This window comes from Panthera onca, chromosome A3 (assembly GCF_046562875.1).
Source record: "Panthera onca isolate mPanOnc1 chromosome A3, mPanOnc1 haplotype 2, whole genome shotgun sequence".
In the NCBI taxonomy this organism is placed as follows: Eukaryota; Metazoa; Chordata; class Mammalia; order Carnivora; family Felidae; genus Panthera; species Panthera onca.
In genome coordinates, this window is record NC_138341.1 from 80,756,759 (window position 1) to 80,776,603 (window position 19,845).

General features: G+C 39.1%; 1 protein-coding gene across 2 annotated transcripts in view; it reads right to left on the minus strand.

The window, feature by feature from the left end:
• The window catches only part of LONRF2 (LON peptidase N-terminal domain and ring finger 2), a 57,069-nt gene extending 37,689 nt beyond the window's left edge, over positions 1-19,380 (minus strand). The window contains exons 1-2 of one of the 2 annotated variants that reach the window (XM_078444384.2): positions 18,641-19,380; positions 9,071-9,189 (exon numbers count right to left, since the gene is read on the minus strand). In XM_078444384.2, coding sequence (XP_078300510.1) covers positions 9,071-9,139 — 69 coding nt within the window. In that variant the 5' untranslated portion in view covers positions 9,140-9,189; positions 18,641-19,380. Of the gene's footprint in view, positions 1-9,070; positions 9,190-17,535; positions 18,302-18,640 lie in introns of those variants that run through there. The other variant, XM_078444383.2, reaches the window with a different exon arrangement.
• Between the last annotated feature and the right edge of the window lie 465 nt (positions 19,381-19,845).

The following is a 19,845-nucleotide window of genomic DNA, read 5'->3' on the forward strand; positions in this document are numbered from 1 at the left end:
TATTGGCATAAAAACAGACACATAGACCAATGGAATAGAATAGAAACCCCAGAACTAGACCCACAAACGTATGGCCAACTCATCTTTGACAAAGCAGGAAAGAACATCCAATGGAAAAAAGACAGTCTATTTAACAAATGGTGCTGGGAGAACTGGACAGCAACATGCAGAAGGTTGAAACTAGACCACTTTCTCACACCATTCACAAAAATAAACTCAAAATGGATAAAGGACCTGAATGTGAGACAGGAAACCATCAAAACCTTAGAGGAGAAAGCAGGAAAAGACCTCTCTGACCTCAGCCGTAGCAATCTCTTACTCGGCACATCCCCAAAGGCAAGGGAATTAAAAGCAAAAGTGAATTACTGGGACCTTATGAAGATAAAAAGCTTCTGCACAGCAAAGGAAACAACCAACAAAACTAAAGGCAACCAACGGAATGGGAAAAGATATTTGCAAATGACACATCGGACAAAGGGCTAGTATCCAAAATCTATAAAGAGCTCATCAAACTCCACACCCGAAAAACAAATAACCCAGTGAAGAAATGGGCAGAAAACATGAATAGACACTTCTCTAAAGAAGACATCCGGATGGCCAACAGGCACATGAAAAGATGTTCAACGTCGCTCCTTATCAGGGAAATACAAATCAAAACCACACTCAGATACCACCTCACGCCAGTCAGAGTGGCCAAAATGAAGAAATCAGGAGACTATAGATGCTGGAGAGGATGTGGAGAAACAGGAACCCTCTTGCACTGTTGGTGGGAATGCAAATTGGTGCAGCCGCTCTGGAAAGCAGTGTGGAGGTTCCTCAGAAAATTAAAAATAGACCTACCCTATGACCCAGCAATAGCACTGCTAGGAATTTATCCAAGGGATACAGGAGTACTGATGCATAGGGGCACCTGTACCCCAATGTTTATAGCGGCACTCTCAACAATAGCCAAATTATGGAAAGAGCCTAAATGTCCATCAACTGATGAATGGATAAAGAAATTGTGGTTTATATACACAATGGAATACTACGTGGCAATGAGAAAAAATGAAATATGGCCTTTTGTAGCAACATGGATGGAACTGGAGAGTGTGATGCTAAGTGAAATAAGCCATACAGAGAAAGACAGATACCATATGGTTTCACTCTTATGTGGATCCTGAGAAACATAACAGAAACCCATGGGGGAGGGGAAGGAAAAAAAAAAAAAAAAAAAAAAAAGAGGTTAGAGTGGGAGAGAGCCAAAGCATTAGAGACTGTTAAAAACTGAGAACAAACTGAGGGTTGATGGGGGGTGGGAGGGAGGGCAGGGTGGGAGGGAGGGCAGGGTGGGTGATGGGTATTGAGGAGGGAACCTTTTGGGATGAGCACTGGGTGTTGTATGGAAACCAATTTGACAGTAAATTTCATATATTAAAAAATAAAATAAAAAAAAATAAATAAATAAACTGAAGAAAAAACAAAAAAACAAAAAAACAAAAAACTAATTCGCTAAATCTAACCAAAGATGTAAAAGATCTGTATGCTGAAAACTATAGAAAGCTTATGCAGGTAATTGAAGAAAATATAAAGAAATGGAAAGACATTCCCTGCTCATGGATTGGAAGAATAAATATTGTCAAAATGTCAATACTACCCAAAGCTATCTACACATTCAATGCAATCCCAATCAAAATTGCACTAGCATTCTTCTCGAAACTAGAACAAGCAATCCTAAAATTCATATGGAACCACAAAAGGCCCCGAATAGCTGAAGTAATTTTGAAGAAGAAGACCAAAGCAGGAGGCATCACAATCCCAGACTTTAGCCTCTACTACAAAGCTGTAATCATCAAGACAGCATGGTATTGGCATAAAAACAGACACATAGACCAATGGAATAGAATAGACACCCCAGAACTAGACCCACAAACGTATGGCCAACTCATCTTTGACAAAGCAGGAAAGAACATCCAATGGAAAAAAGACAGTGTCTTTAACAAATGGTGCTGGGAGAACTGGACGGCAACATGCAGAAGGTTGAAACTAGACCACTTTCTCACACCATTCACAAAAATAAACTCAAAATGGATAAAGGACCTGAATGTGAGACAGGAAACCATCAAAACCTTAGAGGAGAAAGCAGGAAAAGACCTCTCTGACCTCAGCCGTAGCAATCTCTTACTCGGCACATCCCCAAAGGCAAGGGAATTAAAAGCAAAAATGAACTACTGGGACCTTATGAAGATAAAAAGCTTCTGCACAGCAAAGGAAACAACCAACAAAACTAAAAGGCAACCAACGGAATGGGAAAAGATATTTGCAAATGACACATCGGACAAAGGGCTAGTATCCAAAATCTATAAAGAGCTCATCAAACTCCACACTCGAAAAACAAATAACCCAGTGAAGACATGGGCATAAAACATGAATAGACACGTCTTCTCTAAAGAAGACATCCGGATGGCCAACAGGCACATGAAAAGATGCTCAACGTCGCTCCTTATCAGGGAAATACAAATCAAAACCACACTCAGATACCACCTCACGCCAGTCAGACTGGCTAAAATGAACAAATCAGGAGACTATAGATGCTGGAGAGGATGTGGAGAAACGGGAACCCTCTTGCACTGTTGGTGGGAATGCAAATTGGTGCAGCCGCTCTGGAAAGCAGTGTGGAGGTTCCTCAGAAAATTAAAAATAGACCTACCCTATGACCCAGCAATAGCACTGCTAGGAATTTATCCAAGGGATACAGGAGTACTGATGCATAGGGGCACCTGTACCCCAATGTTTATAGCGGCACTCTCAACAATAGCCAAATTATGGAAAGAGCCTAAATGTCCATCAACTGATGAATGGATAAAGAAATTGTGGTTTATATACACAATGGAATACTACGTGGCAATGAGAAAAAATGAAATATGGCCTTTTGTAGCAACATGGATGGAACTGGAGAGTGTGATGCTAAGTGAAATAAGCCATACAGAGAAAGACAGATACCATATGGTTTCACTCTTATGTGGATCCTGAGAAACATAACAGAAACCCATGGGGGAGGGGAAGGAAAAAAAAAAAAAAAAAAAAAAAAAGAGGTTAGAGTGGGAGAGAGCCAAAGCATTAGAGACTGTTAAAAACTGAGAACAAACTGAGGGTTGATGGGGGGTGGGAGGGAGGGCAGGGTGGGTGATGGGTATTGAGGAGGGAACCTTTTGGGATGAGCACTGGGTGTTGTATGGAAACCAATTTGACAGTAAATTTCATATATTAAAAAATAAAATAAAAAAAAATAAATAAATAAACTGAAGAAAAAAAAAAAAAAAAAAAAAAAAACAAAAAACTAATTCGCTAAATCTAACCAATGATGTAAAAGATCTGTATGCTGAAAACTATAGAAAGCTTATGCAGGTAATTGAAGAAAATATAAAGAAATGGAAAGACATTCCCTGCTCATGGATTGGAAGAATAAATATTGTCAAAATGTCAATACTACCCAAAGCTATCTACACATTCAATGCAATCCCAATCAAAATTGCACTAGCATTCTTCTCGAAACTAGAACAAGCAATCCTAAAATTCATATGGAACCACAAAAGGCCCCGAATAGCTGAAGTAATTTTGAAGAAGAAGACCAAAGCAGGAGGCATCACAATCCCAGACTTTAGCCTCTACTACAAAGCTGTAATCATCAAGACAGCATGGTATTGGCATAAAAACAGACACATAGACCAATGGAATAGAATAGACACCCCAGAACTAGACCCACAAACGTATGGCCAACTCATCTTTGACAAAGCAGGAAAGAACATCCAATGGAAAAAAGACAGTGTCTTTAACAAATGGTGCTGGGAGAACTGGACGGCAACATGCAGAAGGTTGAAACTAGACCACTTTCTCACACCACTCACAAAAATAAACTCAAAATGGATAAAGGACCTGAATGTGAGACAGGAAACCATCAAAACCTTAGAGGAGAAAGCAGGAAAAGACCTCTCTGACCTCAGCCGTAGCAATCTCTTACTCGGCACATCCCCAAAGGCAAGGGAATTAAAAGCAAAAATGAACTACTGGGACCTTATGAAGATAAAAAGCTTCTGCACAGCAAAGGAAACAACCAACAAAACTAAAAGGCAACCAACGGAATGGGAAAAGATATTTGCAAATGACACATCGGACAAAGGGCTAGTATCCAAAATCTATAAAGAGCTCATCAAACTCCACACTCGAAAAACAAATAACCCAGTGAAGACATGGGCATAAAACATGAATAGACACGTCTTCTCTAAAGAAGACATCCGGATGGCCAACAGGCACATGAAAAGATGCTCAACGTCGCTCCTTATCAGGGAAATACAAATCAAAACCACACTCAGATACCACCTCACGCCAGTCAGACTGGCTAAAATGAACAAATCAGGAGACTATAGATGCTGGAGAGGATGTGGAGAAACGGGAACCCTCTTGCACTGTTGGTGGGAATGCAAATTGGTGCAGCCGCTCTGGAAAGCAGTGTGGAGGTTCCTCAGAAAATTAAAAATAGACCTACCCTATGACCCAGCAATAGCACTGCTAGGAATTTATCCAAGGGATACAGGAGTACTGATGCATAGGGGCACCTGTACCCCAATGTTTATAGCGGCACTCTCAACAATAGCCAAATTATGGAAAGAGCCTAAATGTCCATCAACTGATGAATGGATAAAGAAATTGTGGTTTATATACACAATGGAATACTACGTGGCAATGAGAAAAAATGAAATATGGCCTTTTGTAGCAACATGGATGGAACTGGAGAGTGTGATGCTAAGTGAAATAAGCCATACAGAGAAAGACAGATACCATATGGTTTCACTCTTATGTGGATCCTGAGAAACATAACAGAAACCCATGGGGGAGGGGAAGGAAAAAAAAAAAAAAAAAAAAAAAAAGAGGTTAGAGTGGGAGAGAGCCAAAGCATTAGAGACTGTTAAAAACTGAGAACAAACTGAGGGTTGATGGGGGGTGGGAGGGAGGGCAGGGTGGGTGATGGGTATTGAGGAGGGCACCTTTTGGGATGAGCACTGGGTGTTGTATGGAAACCAATTTGACAGTAAATTTCATATATTAAAAAAAATGATAATAAAAAAAAAAACTAATTCGCCATTTATGTGTAGGTCTATTTCTGGACTGCCTTCTGTTTTAGTGATCTTATGTCTTTCCTTAAGCAAATATCACACAATTCTCATTACTTTAGCTTTATAGGAAGTCTTGGAATCATGTAGTATACTTCCTGGAACTCCATTCTTATATATATATTTTTTTTTTTTTTTTTTTTTTTTTATTTTTGGGACAGAGAGAGACATAGCATGAACGGGGGAGGGGCAGAGAGAGAGGGAGACACAGAATCGGAAACAGGCTCCAGGCTCCGAGCCATCAGCCCAGAGCCTGACGCGGGGCTCGAACTCACGGACCGCGAGATCGTGACCTGGCTGAAGTCGGACGCTTAACCGACTGCGCCACCCAGGCGCCCCTCCATTCTTATATTTTAAAATTGTTCGGCTATTCTTTCCATTTTATTTACATAAATACACACAGACATATGCATACATACACACATACATACATATGTATATAATTTGTACTAATGAATAATTAGATATATACATATATACATATATACATTGAGGACAAATTCCCCAAATAAAAACAACACAGTCCTGATTAAAATGCTGATAGGCTTCTTTGCAGAATTTGGCAAATTAGCTCTATTTATTTGGGGAATTTGTCATCTTACTAAAATTGAGTCTTCTGATCCATGAACCTAGTATGTATTTATACTTATTTAAGTGCTACTTAATTTCTCTCAGCAACGGTTTATAGTTTTCAGTGTATAGATCTTTTAGGTACTTCGTTAACTTTAGCACTAAACATGTCATATTTCTTTAAGCTATTTTAACAATACTATTTTTAAAATTTCATTTTACAATTATTTCTTGTTGGTATGTAGAAATATGATTGGTTTCATTTTTGCATATTCACCTTGTACAATGCAAGCTTTTTATAAATTTCTTGAGATTTCCTCACAATTATGTCAACTGTGAATAGACAGTATAACATTTTTCTCTCCATTATGTATGCCTTTTATTTCTTCCCTTTTTTTTTTTTTTTTTTTTTTTTTGCTTTACCTTCCTGGCTAGGAACTCAAGTACCATATTGGTAAGTGGTAAAAGCAAACGTATTTATTGTTCTTGGTCTCAGTAGAAAGGCATTCCATTTCCTACCATTAAGTATGACGTTTGCTGTAAGGTTTTTCATAGATGCTCGTTACCAGATTGAGGAAATCCCTTGCTCTTCCTATTTCATTCAAAGTTTTAACATGAAGGATGTTCAATTTTATCAAGTGCTTTAGCTTCATTTATTGCTTTTTTTCAGTCTGCCAATACAAATTGATTTTCAAATGAGATAATGAGAGATAGTGGTTTAAAGTTTGTTTTTTAACATTTTTGCTTGGTTTTATTACAAAAATGCTGTTCTCATAAAATAAGTGTTCCCTCGTTTTCTGTTTTACAGAAGAATTTTTGAAGGGCTGGTATTATTTCTTTCTTAAATGTATGATAGAATTCAACAGTAATTCCATCTAGTTCTGATATTTGGTATGGGGCAGGGGGAGGTGATTAACTACAACTTTAATTTCTCTAAATAGAGATAGGGCTATTGAGGTTATCTACTTCTTCTTGAATGGATAATGGCAGTTTGTGTCTTTCAAGGAGTTTGTTAACTTCTTCTATGTTGTTGAATGTATTAACACAAAGTTGTTCATGAAACTGTTCCTTTTTTATCCTTTTAATGTCTGTGGGATCTATAGTGATATCTCCACTTTCATTCATGATATTAGTAATCTGTGCATTCCCTCTTTCTTCCTGATTAGTCTGGTGAGATATATCAATTTCATTGATCTTTTCAAAAACGACAGGTTTTTGTTTCATTGACTTTTCTTTATTGTTTTTTGTCTTCCATTTATTGACTCCAACCTCCTCTATGTATTTTTTTTGTTCTTTCTGCTTATCTTTGTTTTAAATTGCTCTTTTCTTAGTTTTTTTAAGGTGGAAATTTAGATCACTCATTTGAGAGCTTACTTCTTTAATAATTTATTCATGTTACAAATTTCCCTCAAAAAGTGGCTTTAGCTGCATATGACAAATTAGATATAATGTGCTTTTATTATCAATGATTTCAAAATATTTCCTGGTTTCCTTGTGATTTCTTCTTTGTTCTATGGATTGTTTAAAGGTGACCTAATTAAAAAATAGATATTTAAGGATTTCCTGGATATTTTACTATCATCGATTACTCTTTTCATTCTATTGTCAGTATATTCTTCAAGATTTCAATGATTTGAAATCTACTGAGACATGTTTTACCAGCATAGGATTCTATGAACATTAAAAAGCACAGGTATGCTTACCCATTTAGATAAGGTCAAATTCATCACATGCCTATTTATATTTCTGAATGTGGTCAAATATTTTGTTAGCACTAACTTACCTCCATTTGTACCAAAAGTTGTGAATCAGTATCAGCCATGGCTGGTAGCTTGAAAGGATAGTTTTGCCTGGATAAAACACATTGCTCTGGTAGCCCCCAACAGAAAACTCAGTTGATTCTACAAGTGCTTCCATCTCAGCTCAGCCATAGTTGGACAACTTCATCCTTCCCTCAGTGCTTTCAACATACTTAACAATGTTGCTTCTGCCCTAATCTTTTAGTTATGATGTTAGCCTGGAAACAAATTTCTATCCTTCACATCTTAAAGTTATTTATCAGGGTACATTTCTGCTAAAGCTGTTCTTTACTAAGCATTTATCAAGAATTAAGGCCCACATATTTGCAACAAATACTAAAGACAGGACCAAAATCCCAAAAGCTAATGATGCATTTGCTGGGTCTCTTACAGTTAAAATTATCTATGTAACTTTGTAGTAATGAAGTCTGTCTTTTGTCACAGACACACTGCCAAGTTTTTAGCTGAAAGGCCAAATTGTGGAGAAGAAACTAGCTTCACAGGGTACTACAGGTCTACTGTCAGAAATACTAAGCTTATAATTCATAACAATTAAGGCTCAGACACTGATGATGAAATTAGCTCAGAAGATTAACAGATCAAGGGATAGAAGAAAAGTCATCAGAAAAAGGAGGAGAAAATGTCTTTAGTAAAGCAAGCAAGCAACAATACAGATTTCTGGACTTGGTCCAATAAACATTTGTTTCCCATCCTAAGGTTCATCCCTAATTCCAATTTAACACTCAATCTAATCTGAAAACACTTAGTTTTAAAGAACAGAAGGTTGGATGGAAGGAAGGAAAGAGCATCTTTTCTATTAACCTGGGTTAATGCCTCTTCAATGTTTCTAAAATGAAAATGATAAAAAGTAATACAGCGGGACAAAAATATTTTTAATTACTAGCTAATAGAGTATGCAACTGGTATTAATTTCATCACAAATTCTTTAAAACTTCAAAACCCCTTTTGGGTTTAAAATTCCAGAGATTCATGAAAAAAGCTACAACTTTGATTATGTGGCTTCTTAATCTTCAAGGGCAACTTAAGCTATTGTTATTACATTAACAAAACTTATTCTGTGTCATCACAGACATATTAGACCTTTCCAACACAGACACTAAAATTATTCCAAAATACATACAAGACATTCATCCTTTCACTAACAACATTTATATGTTCCCTGCATAGCAGAGCCTGTTATTCATGATTATTTTACAATCTTCCTATTTAAAGTATAATTTTAAACATTTCCCCTGAACTCACAAATTTATCCAATTTTATCATTGTGTTTATGTATTTATTTAGTATATAAGGTATATCATTCGGCTAACTATCTCCTAAGAATAATCTAAATTAGTGTTTCTTAATTAAATCCAGCTGGGAACATTTTGATCTTTTAAACTGAGTTGGTTTATCATGAAGTGAATTGCTACGTTGCTATTATTGATGGATATATACATTGTGTGTAGGTACCTCATCACAGTCAGTTTATTCTTAAGAAAATCCCATAAACTTACATTTCTTATCTCTAAAACCAGCCAATACAAATACCTTAGTCAAGAGAGGTTCATTCTGACAAACTGCATTGGCATCCTGTAGAGCCTGCTCATAGTTCTTCATGGTTAAATACAACTCTGCTCGCAGCAGCAATAACGAATTATCTCTAGGAACTGAAAGACACAGGGAATAGAAAAAAATTAAAATGACTACATTTAAAAACAAATCTTTAAGTCACTAAAAATAATAAACTGGAAAGTAAATATAAAGGCAAAATAAATACTTCCTCCCTCAAATTATAATGTGGTTTAGTAACTTGATAAATATATTTTACACAGCTTCTCTCAGGAAAACAGATGATTGGCAAGACTTCAAAATGCAGCCAGAGGGGCACCTGAGTGGCTCAGCCGGTCAAGCGTCTGACTTTGGCTCGTGGCATGATCTCACCATTCATGATCTTTGTGCTGACAGCTTAGAGCCTGAAGCCTGCTTCAGATTGTGTCTCCCTCTCTCTTTCTGTCCGTCCCCAGCTTGCTGTTTCTGACTCTCAAAAATAAATAAATGTTGAAATGCACCCAGAAAAAGACACTAGGTACAACATAAGTTGCAATAATACTGAGTAAATGCTGAAGCATCCTAATGCTATAATTACGTATTAAAAATTAAATGATTGAAAATAATTTTTTGAAATTACACAAGGAAAGTCCCGCTCAAGAAACTAACGGGCAGCTGGGTGGCTCAGTCAGTTAAGGGTCTGACTCTTGATTTCGGCTCAGGTCATGATCTCACAGTCACGAGATCAAGCTCCATGCATTGGGCTCCACTCTAACATGGAGACTGCTTGGGATTCTCTCTCTCCCTCTCAAAATAAACATTTTATAAAATAGTTTAAGAAACTAAAAAAAAAAAAAAAGCACATAATTTTCTTTCCTATACAACTGCATGGATGTGGACTTGTCATCATAATTGTACCTATAGTATGTTAAGTGGGAAAATGAGGGGAAAAAATAACTGCCTTTTCCCTAGAGTACTCAAACAGAAGCGAGCTTGAGAACTGCTCATATGAGACTATGGATAGAGCCTAGCTATGCAAAGGCCAAGAGTGATTCTATGAACTATGATATGTAGTATATGAAGTCATTGACTTGGCAAGGTACCATGGAAAAGTGACAGAGCTCATGAAAGCCATTTTTCATACTGCTGGACCTGGTTCACTCTATATACTCATTGCAGGATCTTTGTAATACAGCTATAGCATTTCATTTTAATTGATAAGAAATATTCTAAGTACAGTACCTAGAATATGTTCTCATTTCTCTACCTAATACCCATTTCAGTTTGCTCCAAATCCTTGACCTTGGCTCTTTCTCAAACTAGCCACTTGGAACTTTGCAAATGCTACTACATCTCCTTAGTTTATGTAGGTAACTGAGCAAGTGTGCGTAACAAATCATACAAAAAGATATTACAGCCACCACTTGTAACTGTGTTATTGCTGCATATATGTTTCATAGAGCAATGTATGCCAAGGAAAAAAAGGGGAAAAAGAGGAAAGAAATGGCAAGAAAGGAGAATCTAACAATAAAAGTTGAATCCTTTAAAATGACATTGACTGGTGAGAGTAAGGATCAACTTTTTTCTGTTAAAATCAAACAGTAAATATTTTAGGTTTTGCAGGCCAGTTAGAAGCTTGAGGATATTGTACACGAACAGAATTATTTGGGTAAGGGATAACATTTTCCTTAAAATTCAAAGTTAATGTTCCCTATCATCAAAATAAATTGAAAATGTCCATGTGTTGGTTATGATCTGTAATGAGATTTTTCGTATTTCATCTTTGAAAACACACATAGGTACTATAAAATATGGATGTCCATCCACAAGCATAAAATTTTTAATTGAGCATTTGATTGCTTGGGAGTTATTTGCAGAATTCTATTAGATTCTTCTTATATCTTTAGTATGTCATTATATAGTAAATGTAGTTACAGATTAATCATTTCCAACTAAAGATTAAGTGAAATCTCCTCAAACTGCATAGTTAAATGCATTATCAAATACAGAAATAACCTTTGGAGATTTTGGAAATCTCAAACAAAAAAATGCTTCTAGAACTATAGTTCAAGCTTGAGACATACACTTGCTGCAAGTGTGAGAATGAAGTTCTCCCACCTTGCTCCCGCTTGAATCTTCTAAACAACTATATCATATGCTAACAATCAGCTTTGACTGTGGCATTCTAGATTTTATTTCTTGTGTTTCTTTTCACTCCCACGTTGCAGTAACAGGGGAGACAGCAACAGCGGACATTTTGCTCTTATTCTTGAATTTGAAAAAGAATATGTATAATGTTTTAACATGAAATATGCTTATTGTAAACTCTTGACAGAGAATATTTATCAAATTAGGTAAGTTCCCTCCTATTCCTAGTTTTATATATAGGCATTATAACAAGTGGCTGTTGAATTTTATAGAATGCTCTTTCAACATGTGGGAGATTACATGAAATATATCTCCTTTAATCTGTCCTTACAGTGAATTACATTGAACAATTTGTCTAATACTGAATTATCCTTATATTCTTAGAATAAGCACATCTTGACCTTAACTCTTATTATATTGCTGGATTCAAATACTGACAAGTTTAAGATTTTGGCAACCATGTATATATGTAAGACTAGTCTACAAAATTTTTCCTAGGCTTTACCTGATTATGATATCAAGATTATATTAATCTTATAAAATTAAATGTGGGGCACCTGGGTGGCTCAGTCAGTTGAGTGTCTGACTCTTGATTTCAGCTCAGGTCATGAACCCAGGGTCGTGGGATTGAGCCCCATGTCAGCGTGGGCCTGCGTAAAACTCTCTCTCTCCCTCTACCTCTCTACCCCATTCATGCATTCTAAAATAAAACAATGAAAAATCTTCCATATCTCTCCATGATCTGAAATGAAAGTTTATCTTCCTTGAAAGTTTGTTAAAACTTGTTTGATCTTAGTGTTTTGTTTTGTTTGTCAAAAGAAAAGCCCCAAGTAGCACTTCTATTTCATTTATTTTTGGTCAGTGTTAGGCTTTTATTTCTTCCTGGGTAAATTTTGATAATTTATAGTTTCCTTAAAACTGTCCTTTTTTTATAGGCTTTAAAATCTGTTATATTCCTTTACATCTGCAATTCTGCTACTTCTTCATTCCTGATCCTCCTGTTTGTGGTTTGCTTTTTCTTCATTACATTTGCCAAACATTTGTTTCTTTTGTTGGTCTTTGTAATGAACCAGCTTCTGACTTCTTAACCAACTCAATCTTTTTGTTTCACTAATGTTTTCTTCATTATCTCTTTGCTTACACTTGTGTTACCTTAATTGATTTTGACAAAGTTTTTGCAGTGAAAAACACTCTTCATTTGCATTTGTTTTTAATCATTCTTTTCTAATAAATGCATTTAAGCCTCTACTCCACACATTCTAAAGGCTATTTTTAATGAAGTCCAAAAAAGTCACTTCCCATCCAGACACTGAATGAATCAGACTGTTTTCTCTGTTGACTTCTACTATTTATGAAGCCAGAGCTTCATAATTTAATCTTTTAAAATATTTCTAATAAATCTCTACACATTTTGCAACCATTAAGCCTTAAGCTTAGTAAAACTGAGAAAAATTTATAGAGGAATCACTAAAAAAAATAAATGGAAGAGGAAAAGCAACTTAAAATTCTTTGTTATGAAGACAGCTTATGGAAGAAAAATGCACATGTGCACCTTCCAAGAAACTGACACAAATATCCAAAGGGTTTTTATCAATTAACCCCTGTATGGGGAAATGAGTCAAAAAGAGTACAGTCTGAGAACTTGGCATTGTGAGGAAGAGAAGAGATAATCTACTCTCTACATTTGTGTTTAGGGTTAATCTAAGGCTGTTCTCCTCCAACTCCAACCCAGAGTTGTCGTAGTGTTGGGAGCTAGTTACCGGTGTAAAATGTGTCAAATGAGCGGACAGTGGTGAGAAGTAGAGAACTGTACAAGTGTTATTTATTTTTATAAGTTTATTTTGAGAGAGAGAGCATGTGCATGGAAGTGGGGGGGGGTGGGCGGAGAGGGAGGGAGGGAGGGGGAGGGAGGGAGAGAGAGGGAGAGGGAGAGGGAGAGAGAGGGAGAGAGAGAGGGAGAGAGGGAGAGAGAGAGAGAGAGAGAGAGAGAGAGAGAGAATATCCCAAGCAGCCTCTGCACTGTCAGCACAGACTCCTACTCAGGGCTCGATCTCACAGTGAGATCATGATCTGAGCCAAAATCAAGAGTGGGATGCGTAATCAACTGAGCCACCTAGGCATCCCAAGTATTATTTAGAAAGAGCTGAATGAGTGGAGACATAAAGCAAGGACAGCTATGTAGTGGTCCCAATAAATAGAATAAACGGCAATTCTCCTCAGAGGTTATTTGTTCAAAGTGATGTAGGACTCAAAAGTCAAGGCCACAAATTCTAAGTGTGATCTTGTTAAACTTTTATATACCTACACACCTGAATGGTCACCACCCAGATCAGGACCTAAGGCGGCTACTTTGTGCACTTTCTCTGTTAGTACACCTTTCCTGAGGGGAACCACCATCTGACGTCTATCATCATTAGATTACTTGAGCCTGTTTATGAACTTATCATGGGGTTATATGAATAGAATGTACTCTTTTGTATAGGTCACTCAGTATCATTCTGTGAGATTCCTCCACATTGCTGTATGTCTCAGTTTTTTTCTTTTTAATAAACTGTTGCATAATACACTGTATGACTTAACTTACATACTTATTCTACCACTGGGTTGTTATCTAAATGTTTTTTTGGCACATATATCTAGAAATGAACATTCTTGTATATTACTTTCAGTGGACATAAGCATTAATTTCTACTTGATATATACTCAAGAGTGGAAATGTGCCAGAGGTTATATCTATGTTTAAACTTACTTGGTACTCCCAAACATATCTAACTTGTACCAATTTGCACTTCCCACAGGATTGTTAAGAGTCCCGATTACTTCAAATACTTGCCAGAACGAGGTACCATGACCCTTTCATTTTCATCATTCTGAAAGACATGTAGTAATATTTTAGTTTAAATTTTCAATTGATCAGTAATTACTTTGGGCACCCTTTCATATATTTATTGCCATTTGAGATCCAGTTTACAAAGCATCTGTTCAATCTGCCTATTATTTAGATAGACTTCCTATTTTCCTGTTGAACTGTAGGCATTCTTTCAACATTCTGGATTTGCATTTTCATTTGGATATATTACAAATACACATCACCTTTTCACTCTTTGGGGGGTCTCTAAGGAAGAGAAGTTATTAATTTTAAATTGAATTTATCTTTTCCTGTATGGATATGTTTTTTGTGTCTTAAGACAAAAAACAACTGCCTAATAATCATGAAAATATTGTATGATTTTAGATATGGGATTATAATTTCCATGTATGGTGTGTAGTGGGCATCTAGGTTCATTTTTTTACCAAATGGATATGCAACAGACTTAGACTATTTAAAAGACTTTTTCCCTCATTGAATTCTTTTGGCATCTTTGTAGCAAACCAAGTGACCATGTATGTGAGAGTCAGTTTCTATGTGTCTAAACTTGGGCCAATACAACTCTGTGCTAGTTACTGCAGCTACATTATAGTAAGTCTCAGGTATCTTACAGTATCAGTTCTCCAGCTTTGTTACTTTTCTTCATTATTGCCTTGGTCATTCATCAACTTCCACCAAAACCCCTGGCTAAAATTCTGACTGAGAATGCACTCAATCTATAGTTCCATACGCACAGAACTGACATCAATACTGAGTTTTGCAGTCTGTGAAAATAACATATGTTTCCATTTACTTAAGTCAATTGTAATTTCTCCCAGAAATATTTTGTATTTTCAGTGTAGAGGTCTTGAACAACTTTCAGATATTTCAACATTTACTCCAAAGAATTTTTGTTATATAAATGGGCTTTCTTTCTGTTTGTTTTTTTACTAGGTATATATATCAGTGATCTTTCTATATTAACCTTATAGTCAACAATCTTGATAATTTGCTTATAATCTGTAACAGTTCAAATATTCCTCTGGAGTTTCTACGTACTCCAGCATGTCATCTACAAATAGTAAGTTTTATTTTTCCAATCTTAATACCTTTTATTTTCTCATTGTACTAGCTAAAATCTTAATACAATGCTGAATGAATGGCAGTGATGGCAGGTGAACACCCTTGTCAACCTTTTCCTTCAGTAGTAAAACATTCAATATTTCATCATTACAATGGTTGCTACAGATTTTTGTATATACTCCTTAACATTAAGAAATTCCCTTTTATTCCAACTTTCCTGAGAGATCCATTCTCTATTCTGTAGATGCAGTGAATTACACTGGTTGATTAATAATGATTAAACATTTGACAATGATTAAATAATGACATTTTACTTGACCATGATGTGTTTTAAGTGTATCACTGGATTCAATCTGCCAATATTTTGTCCCCCCTACCCCCCCCCCCAGAGGTAACCACTGCCCTTACTTCCAACATGCTATAATAGTTTTGCGTATTTGGACTTACAAAAAAATAGAATCAGATCATAAAAATGCCTTTGAGTATGGCTTCTTTCACCCAACATTATGTTTGTGATTTGTCCACATTGTAGTGTGTGTGTCTGTAGCCAGTTTACTTTCTTTCTATATAGTATTAGAAAAGGCGTTTATTCTCTTCTTACTTAGCCATTCATTCTGCTCTTATTGGACATGTGGGTTGCTTCTACTTCAGGGCTATCTCTAAATAAGGATATACACTCTTGCACATTCTTGTAATTCTCTCAGTGCACATATACATGCACCTTGTTGAAACTGCTTGGCCAAAAGTCACATTTAATATTTTCAGATACTACAAGCAATTTTCCAGGTGTACAATTCGCAGATCTGCAGTATATATGATAATCCTCATTTTATCCATCTTCTCCAACAGTTGGTATTGTGATCTTCTACATTTCCAGCAGCTGTTTTTAAAAGTTCTAGATTTCCACTAATACAGTTGCCACTAGCTACATGTGGCTACTGGGCAACTAAAATGGGACTAGAGGAACAAAGTTATTAACTTTTTAATTAATTGAAATTTAAATTTGAAACCTGATACCCTATTGACTAGTGGAAAACTTTTAATTTGGAACTTCAATATGCCAACCTAGTGTTTCAACTCTAAATATTAAAAAATCTAAGTATAAAGCAAGTATTTCTGATGAAAAATTTGTGCCCAAATTGGGGTGGGCAGTGCATGTAAAACACATAATGCATTTGAAAGGTTGGTTTAAAAAAAAAAAAGTAAAATCTCCATCATTTTTTATATTGAAGGTATGCTGAAATAGTATTTTGAATGTTTAGGTTTAAAAAATAGTGTTAAGATAAATTTCATCTGCTTCTTTTTACCTTTTACATGTGACTACTAGAAATTTAAAATTGCATATATGTGGTTTACACAGTATTTCCACTGGACAGTGCTGTTCCACCTTGCACGTGCATGAACAAGATGGACAAAAGTTCAGAAACATGCAGCCATATTAAGGTATGGAATATACTGGCTGCAGAAATGGTACACAATATTTTTTTACATAAAGCAATTCAACTGTTCTACTGCAACAAAGCATCTCCCAACTTAGATATAGGTGTGCTCTCAAAAAGGGAAAACCTTAACTCTGAATTTAAAATAAAATGGATGAGTACAGCATACAAGACTCTTAGTAACAGAGATTAAACCAAGTCTTCTTGGCCAGTGATTTAAATCACATACAACCTGCAAAAAAAACAGTGAAGCCAAATCACCCTCCACACACACTTCACCCCAATAACTGTCAATAGAGCATATGGCAGTGGGAATCAAATACGATGACAGGAAGTTTGGTCTTTTAAATTACATATTCTTAACAGGTGGGCTGGAGTGGGGGGGTGGGTAGGAAATCAGAGATCCTTTGTGCTGGTCACAGATTTCAGTTATTTTTTTAAAACTTAAACACACACACACTAGTTAATGTAACTAATAAGCTAATTACACGACATCTAATGCCCTTTGAGAGAGAACGTACAAGTAACAAAAGCAGAATGGAAGGCGATCCTTCCTGGATTCATTAGATGAAACCCCCAGAGCAAATCCTTCCACATCACAAGGCAAAGGTCCTAGTGCGCCTCTAGGGTGTTAGTTATTTGCACTTTCCTGCTGGACAAGTAAAAACACTAGGTCATCCTCCCACTCCTGGACAGCTGAGATGGGAGTAAAAGACAGTCCTGGCCTTACAGGGTTACTCAGGAAGGCTGCGGAGGTACCGGCTGCGGAGGTAAAAGACGCAACCAGCGGGGTGCACCTGCCCTCTGACACCAGCCACTCTGGGTGCAGGTTCATCTTACCACCTTTATCAAGAGAATAACCCCTACACCTGAACAAAGCTCTCCACGCCCACCCCTGCAGTCGACAGGTGGGCAGGCCGGCGGGCCAACTCCCAAGGCCGACTTACCTAGATCCAGAGCCTGGTCGCACCTGAGCAGCGCGGCCTCGGGCTGCTGCTGGCGCTGCAGACTCCGCGCCTGGCCCGCCAGCCTGCGCACACGGCACTCGGTCGGAAAGCACTTCTCCAGCAGGCCGCTCAGCACCACGTTGACTCGGCGCGCCTGCGGCCGGACAGGCCCGGACTCCACGCAGCGCTTGCACACCGTCAGCCCGCACGGCAGGGTCACCGGCTTGTGGAGCAGCCGCTGGCAGCGCGGGCAGCCCAGCAGATCACCGGGCGCGGCGGGCGCCGAAACCGGCTGCTCCCCACGCGGCTCCTCGGGGGCGCGGCCCGGCCCCGCAGCCGGCAGCCTCCACTCTCTCTGGCCCAGGGCGCGCGCGAGGCCGACCGCCAACTCCCCCAGCTCCTCCGGCCGCAGCGCCCCGAGCCGCGCCGCCCCGCGGAACGCACCCAAGGCCTCGGGGAGCCGGCCGGCACCGGCCAGCGCGTCCCCCAGCCGCAGGCACAGGCCGCGGTCCGGCTGCGCCTGCCCGGCCAGCACCGAGCGGAAGAGCTCCGCGGCCATCTCATACTCGCCGGCGCGGAAGGCCTCATCGCCCTTCTCCAGGCGCTTGGCGAAAGACTCCCCGCAGTCGCAGCCGGGGCACTGGGGCGGCGGCGGCGGCGGTGGGACCGGCTCGGGGCTCATAGCTTCGAGCCTGCGGCGCCGTAGGCCCGGACGGGAGAAGCCTAGGCAAGCGGATGCTCTGCTGCCTGGGGCGCGGCGGCGGGAGCGCGGCCGCCGCCTTCTCCGAGAGCCACGCGCGTCTGGAGGCGGCCGCTACGGGCCACCGCGACCACTGGCACGGGCAGGCGCAAGGCTGCGGCAGTGTCCCCCACGCGGCGTGGGCGGCCGGTCCCGCAGGACCACAACCGGACCCGGGCGGGGGCGAGGCAGGCACGGCCCGAGCCCCCGCGCACGCGAAGCCCCTTCCTTGCCCCGCTCGCTTATGTAACCCAGGCCGCCTGTGAGAACGCGGCGACCCCCTCCCCACGTCCGCGTCTCCTGCAAACGCTCTCGCCTCCGCGTCTCGGGGCGGCCGGGCGCGTGTGTGCGTGCGCGTTCACCTACACGTGCCCTTCGCCGCGCGCTCTCTTCCCGCAGCCGCGGCAGTGCCTGAAACAGGTGTCCGCGGCCGGCTGGGCGCCCAGCTCTCTCCCGCTTTCCCCAGAGGCCTGGCCGCCGAGACAACCTGTGGCCGCGGTTCAAAAGAGAACCGAGGCAGTTACCAAGCACATCACGAATTTGATTTAGGAAATTGTCTTAAGTGACAGGGAAGCCTGAAGTGGGTACTGAACAGATCTCCAGCAAGCTTCCTAACGGAACTCTGAATTTTAGACTGAAACATTTTAGAACTCTAATTTAGAACAATAGTTTTAAAAGAGAACGTAAAGGAATACCGTGCTAGGTGTTGGGAGAGGAGGGATTTTCCAAGTGGACGTTGTACTGTGCCCTTGATTTAGGAAGCAGAAATATAATTTTTTTAAATGTCTCCTAACGTAGAGTATCGCAGACAAAAGTTGCTGGAAGGAGGGAGTTAAAAGCTGTATTGGTGTATAAGCAAGGACTAAATGTTCCTTCTGTGATCACTAGCCAGTTTTTAGAGTACTCACTGCACATAGCCTATTGTCTCCTTATTGTTCCACCGTTTATTTTATGCTCTGTATTTGAATGCAATAAAATGCAACATTCCAGAATCCATATGTTCATTATGTCAAGTCTAAATTTCTTTAAGTTTGTGAGGTTTAACATTAAAACGGATGACTAAAGAAAATATAAAATACCTTAATCAAATCTGGTTTTGGGGAAGGGGAAATGCTTCCTCATCAAGCAAGGAGAGAAAACTAGATCAATTCACCAAAAGGAAAAGGAGACAACATTAGCCAATCTTCAAGTCCTATAATACAAATGCAACATCCCACCACCTCCCATCCCATGAATCATTCCATGAATGATTTCCACCCCCAGCTCTCTATTTTTTACTGTAACAGTTGTAGTCAAAATAGGTTTTGATCTGTTTCTCAATACTCAACTATTCCCAACTCTCTTTTTTATCTACTTTCTTTATTTTTTAATTTTTTAATTTTTTTTTTTTTAAATTTTTTTTTTTTTTTCAACGTTTTTTATTTATTTTTGGGACAGAGAGAGACAGAGCATGAACGGGGGAGGGGCAGAGAGAGAGGGAGACACAGAATCAGAAACAGGCTCCAGGCTCCGAGCCATCAGCCCAGAGCCTGACGCGGGGCTCGAACTCACGGACCGCGAGATCGTGACCT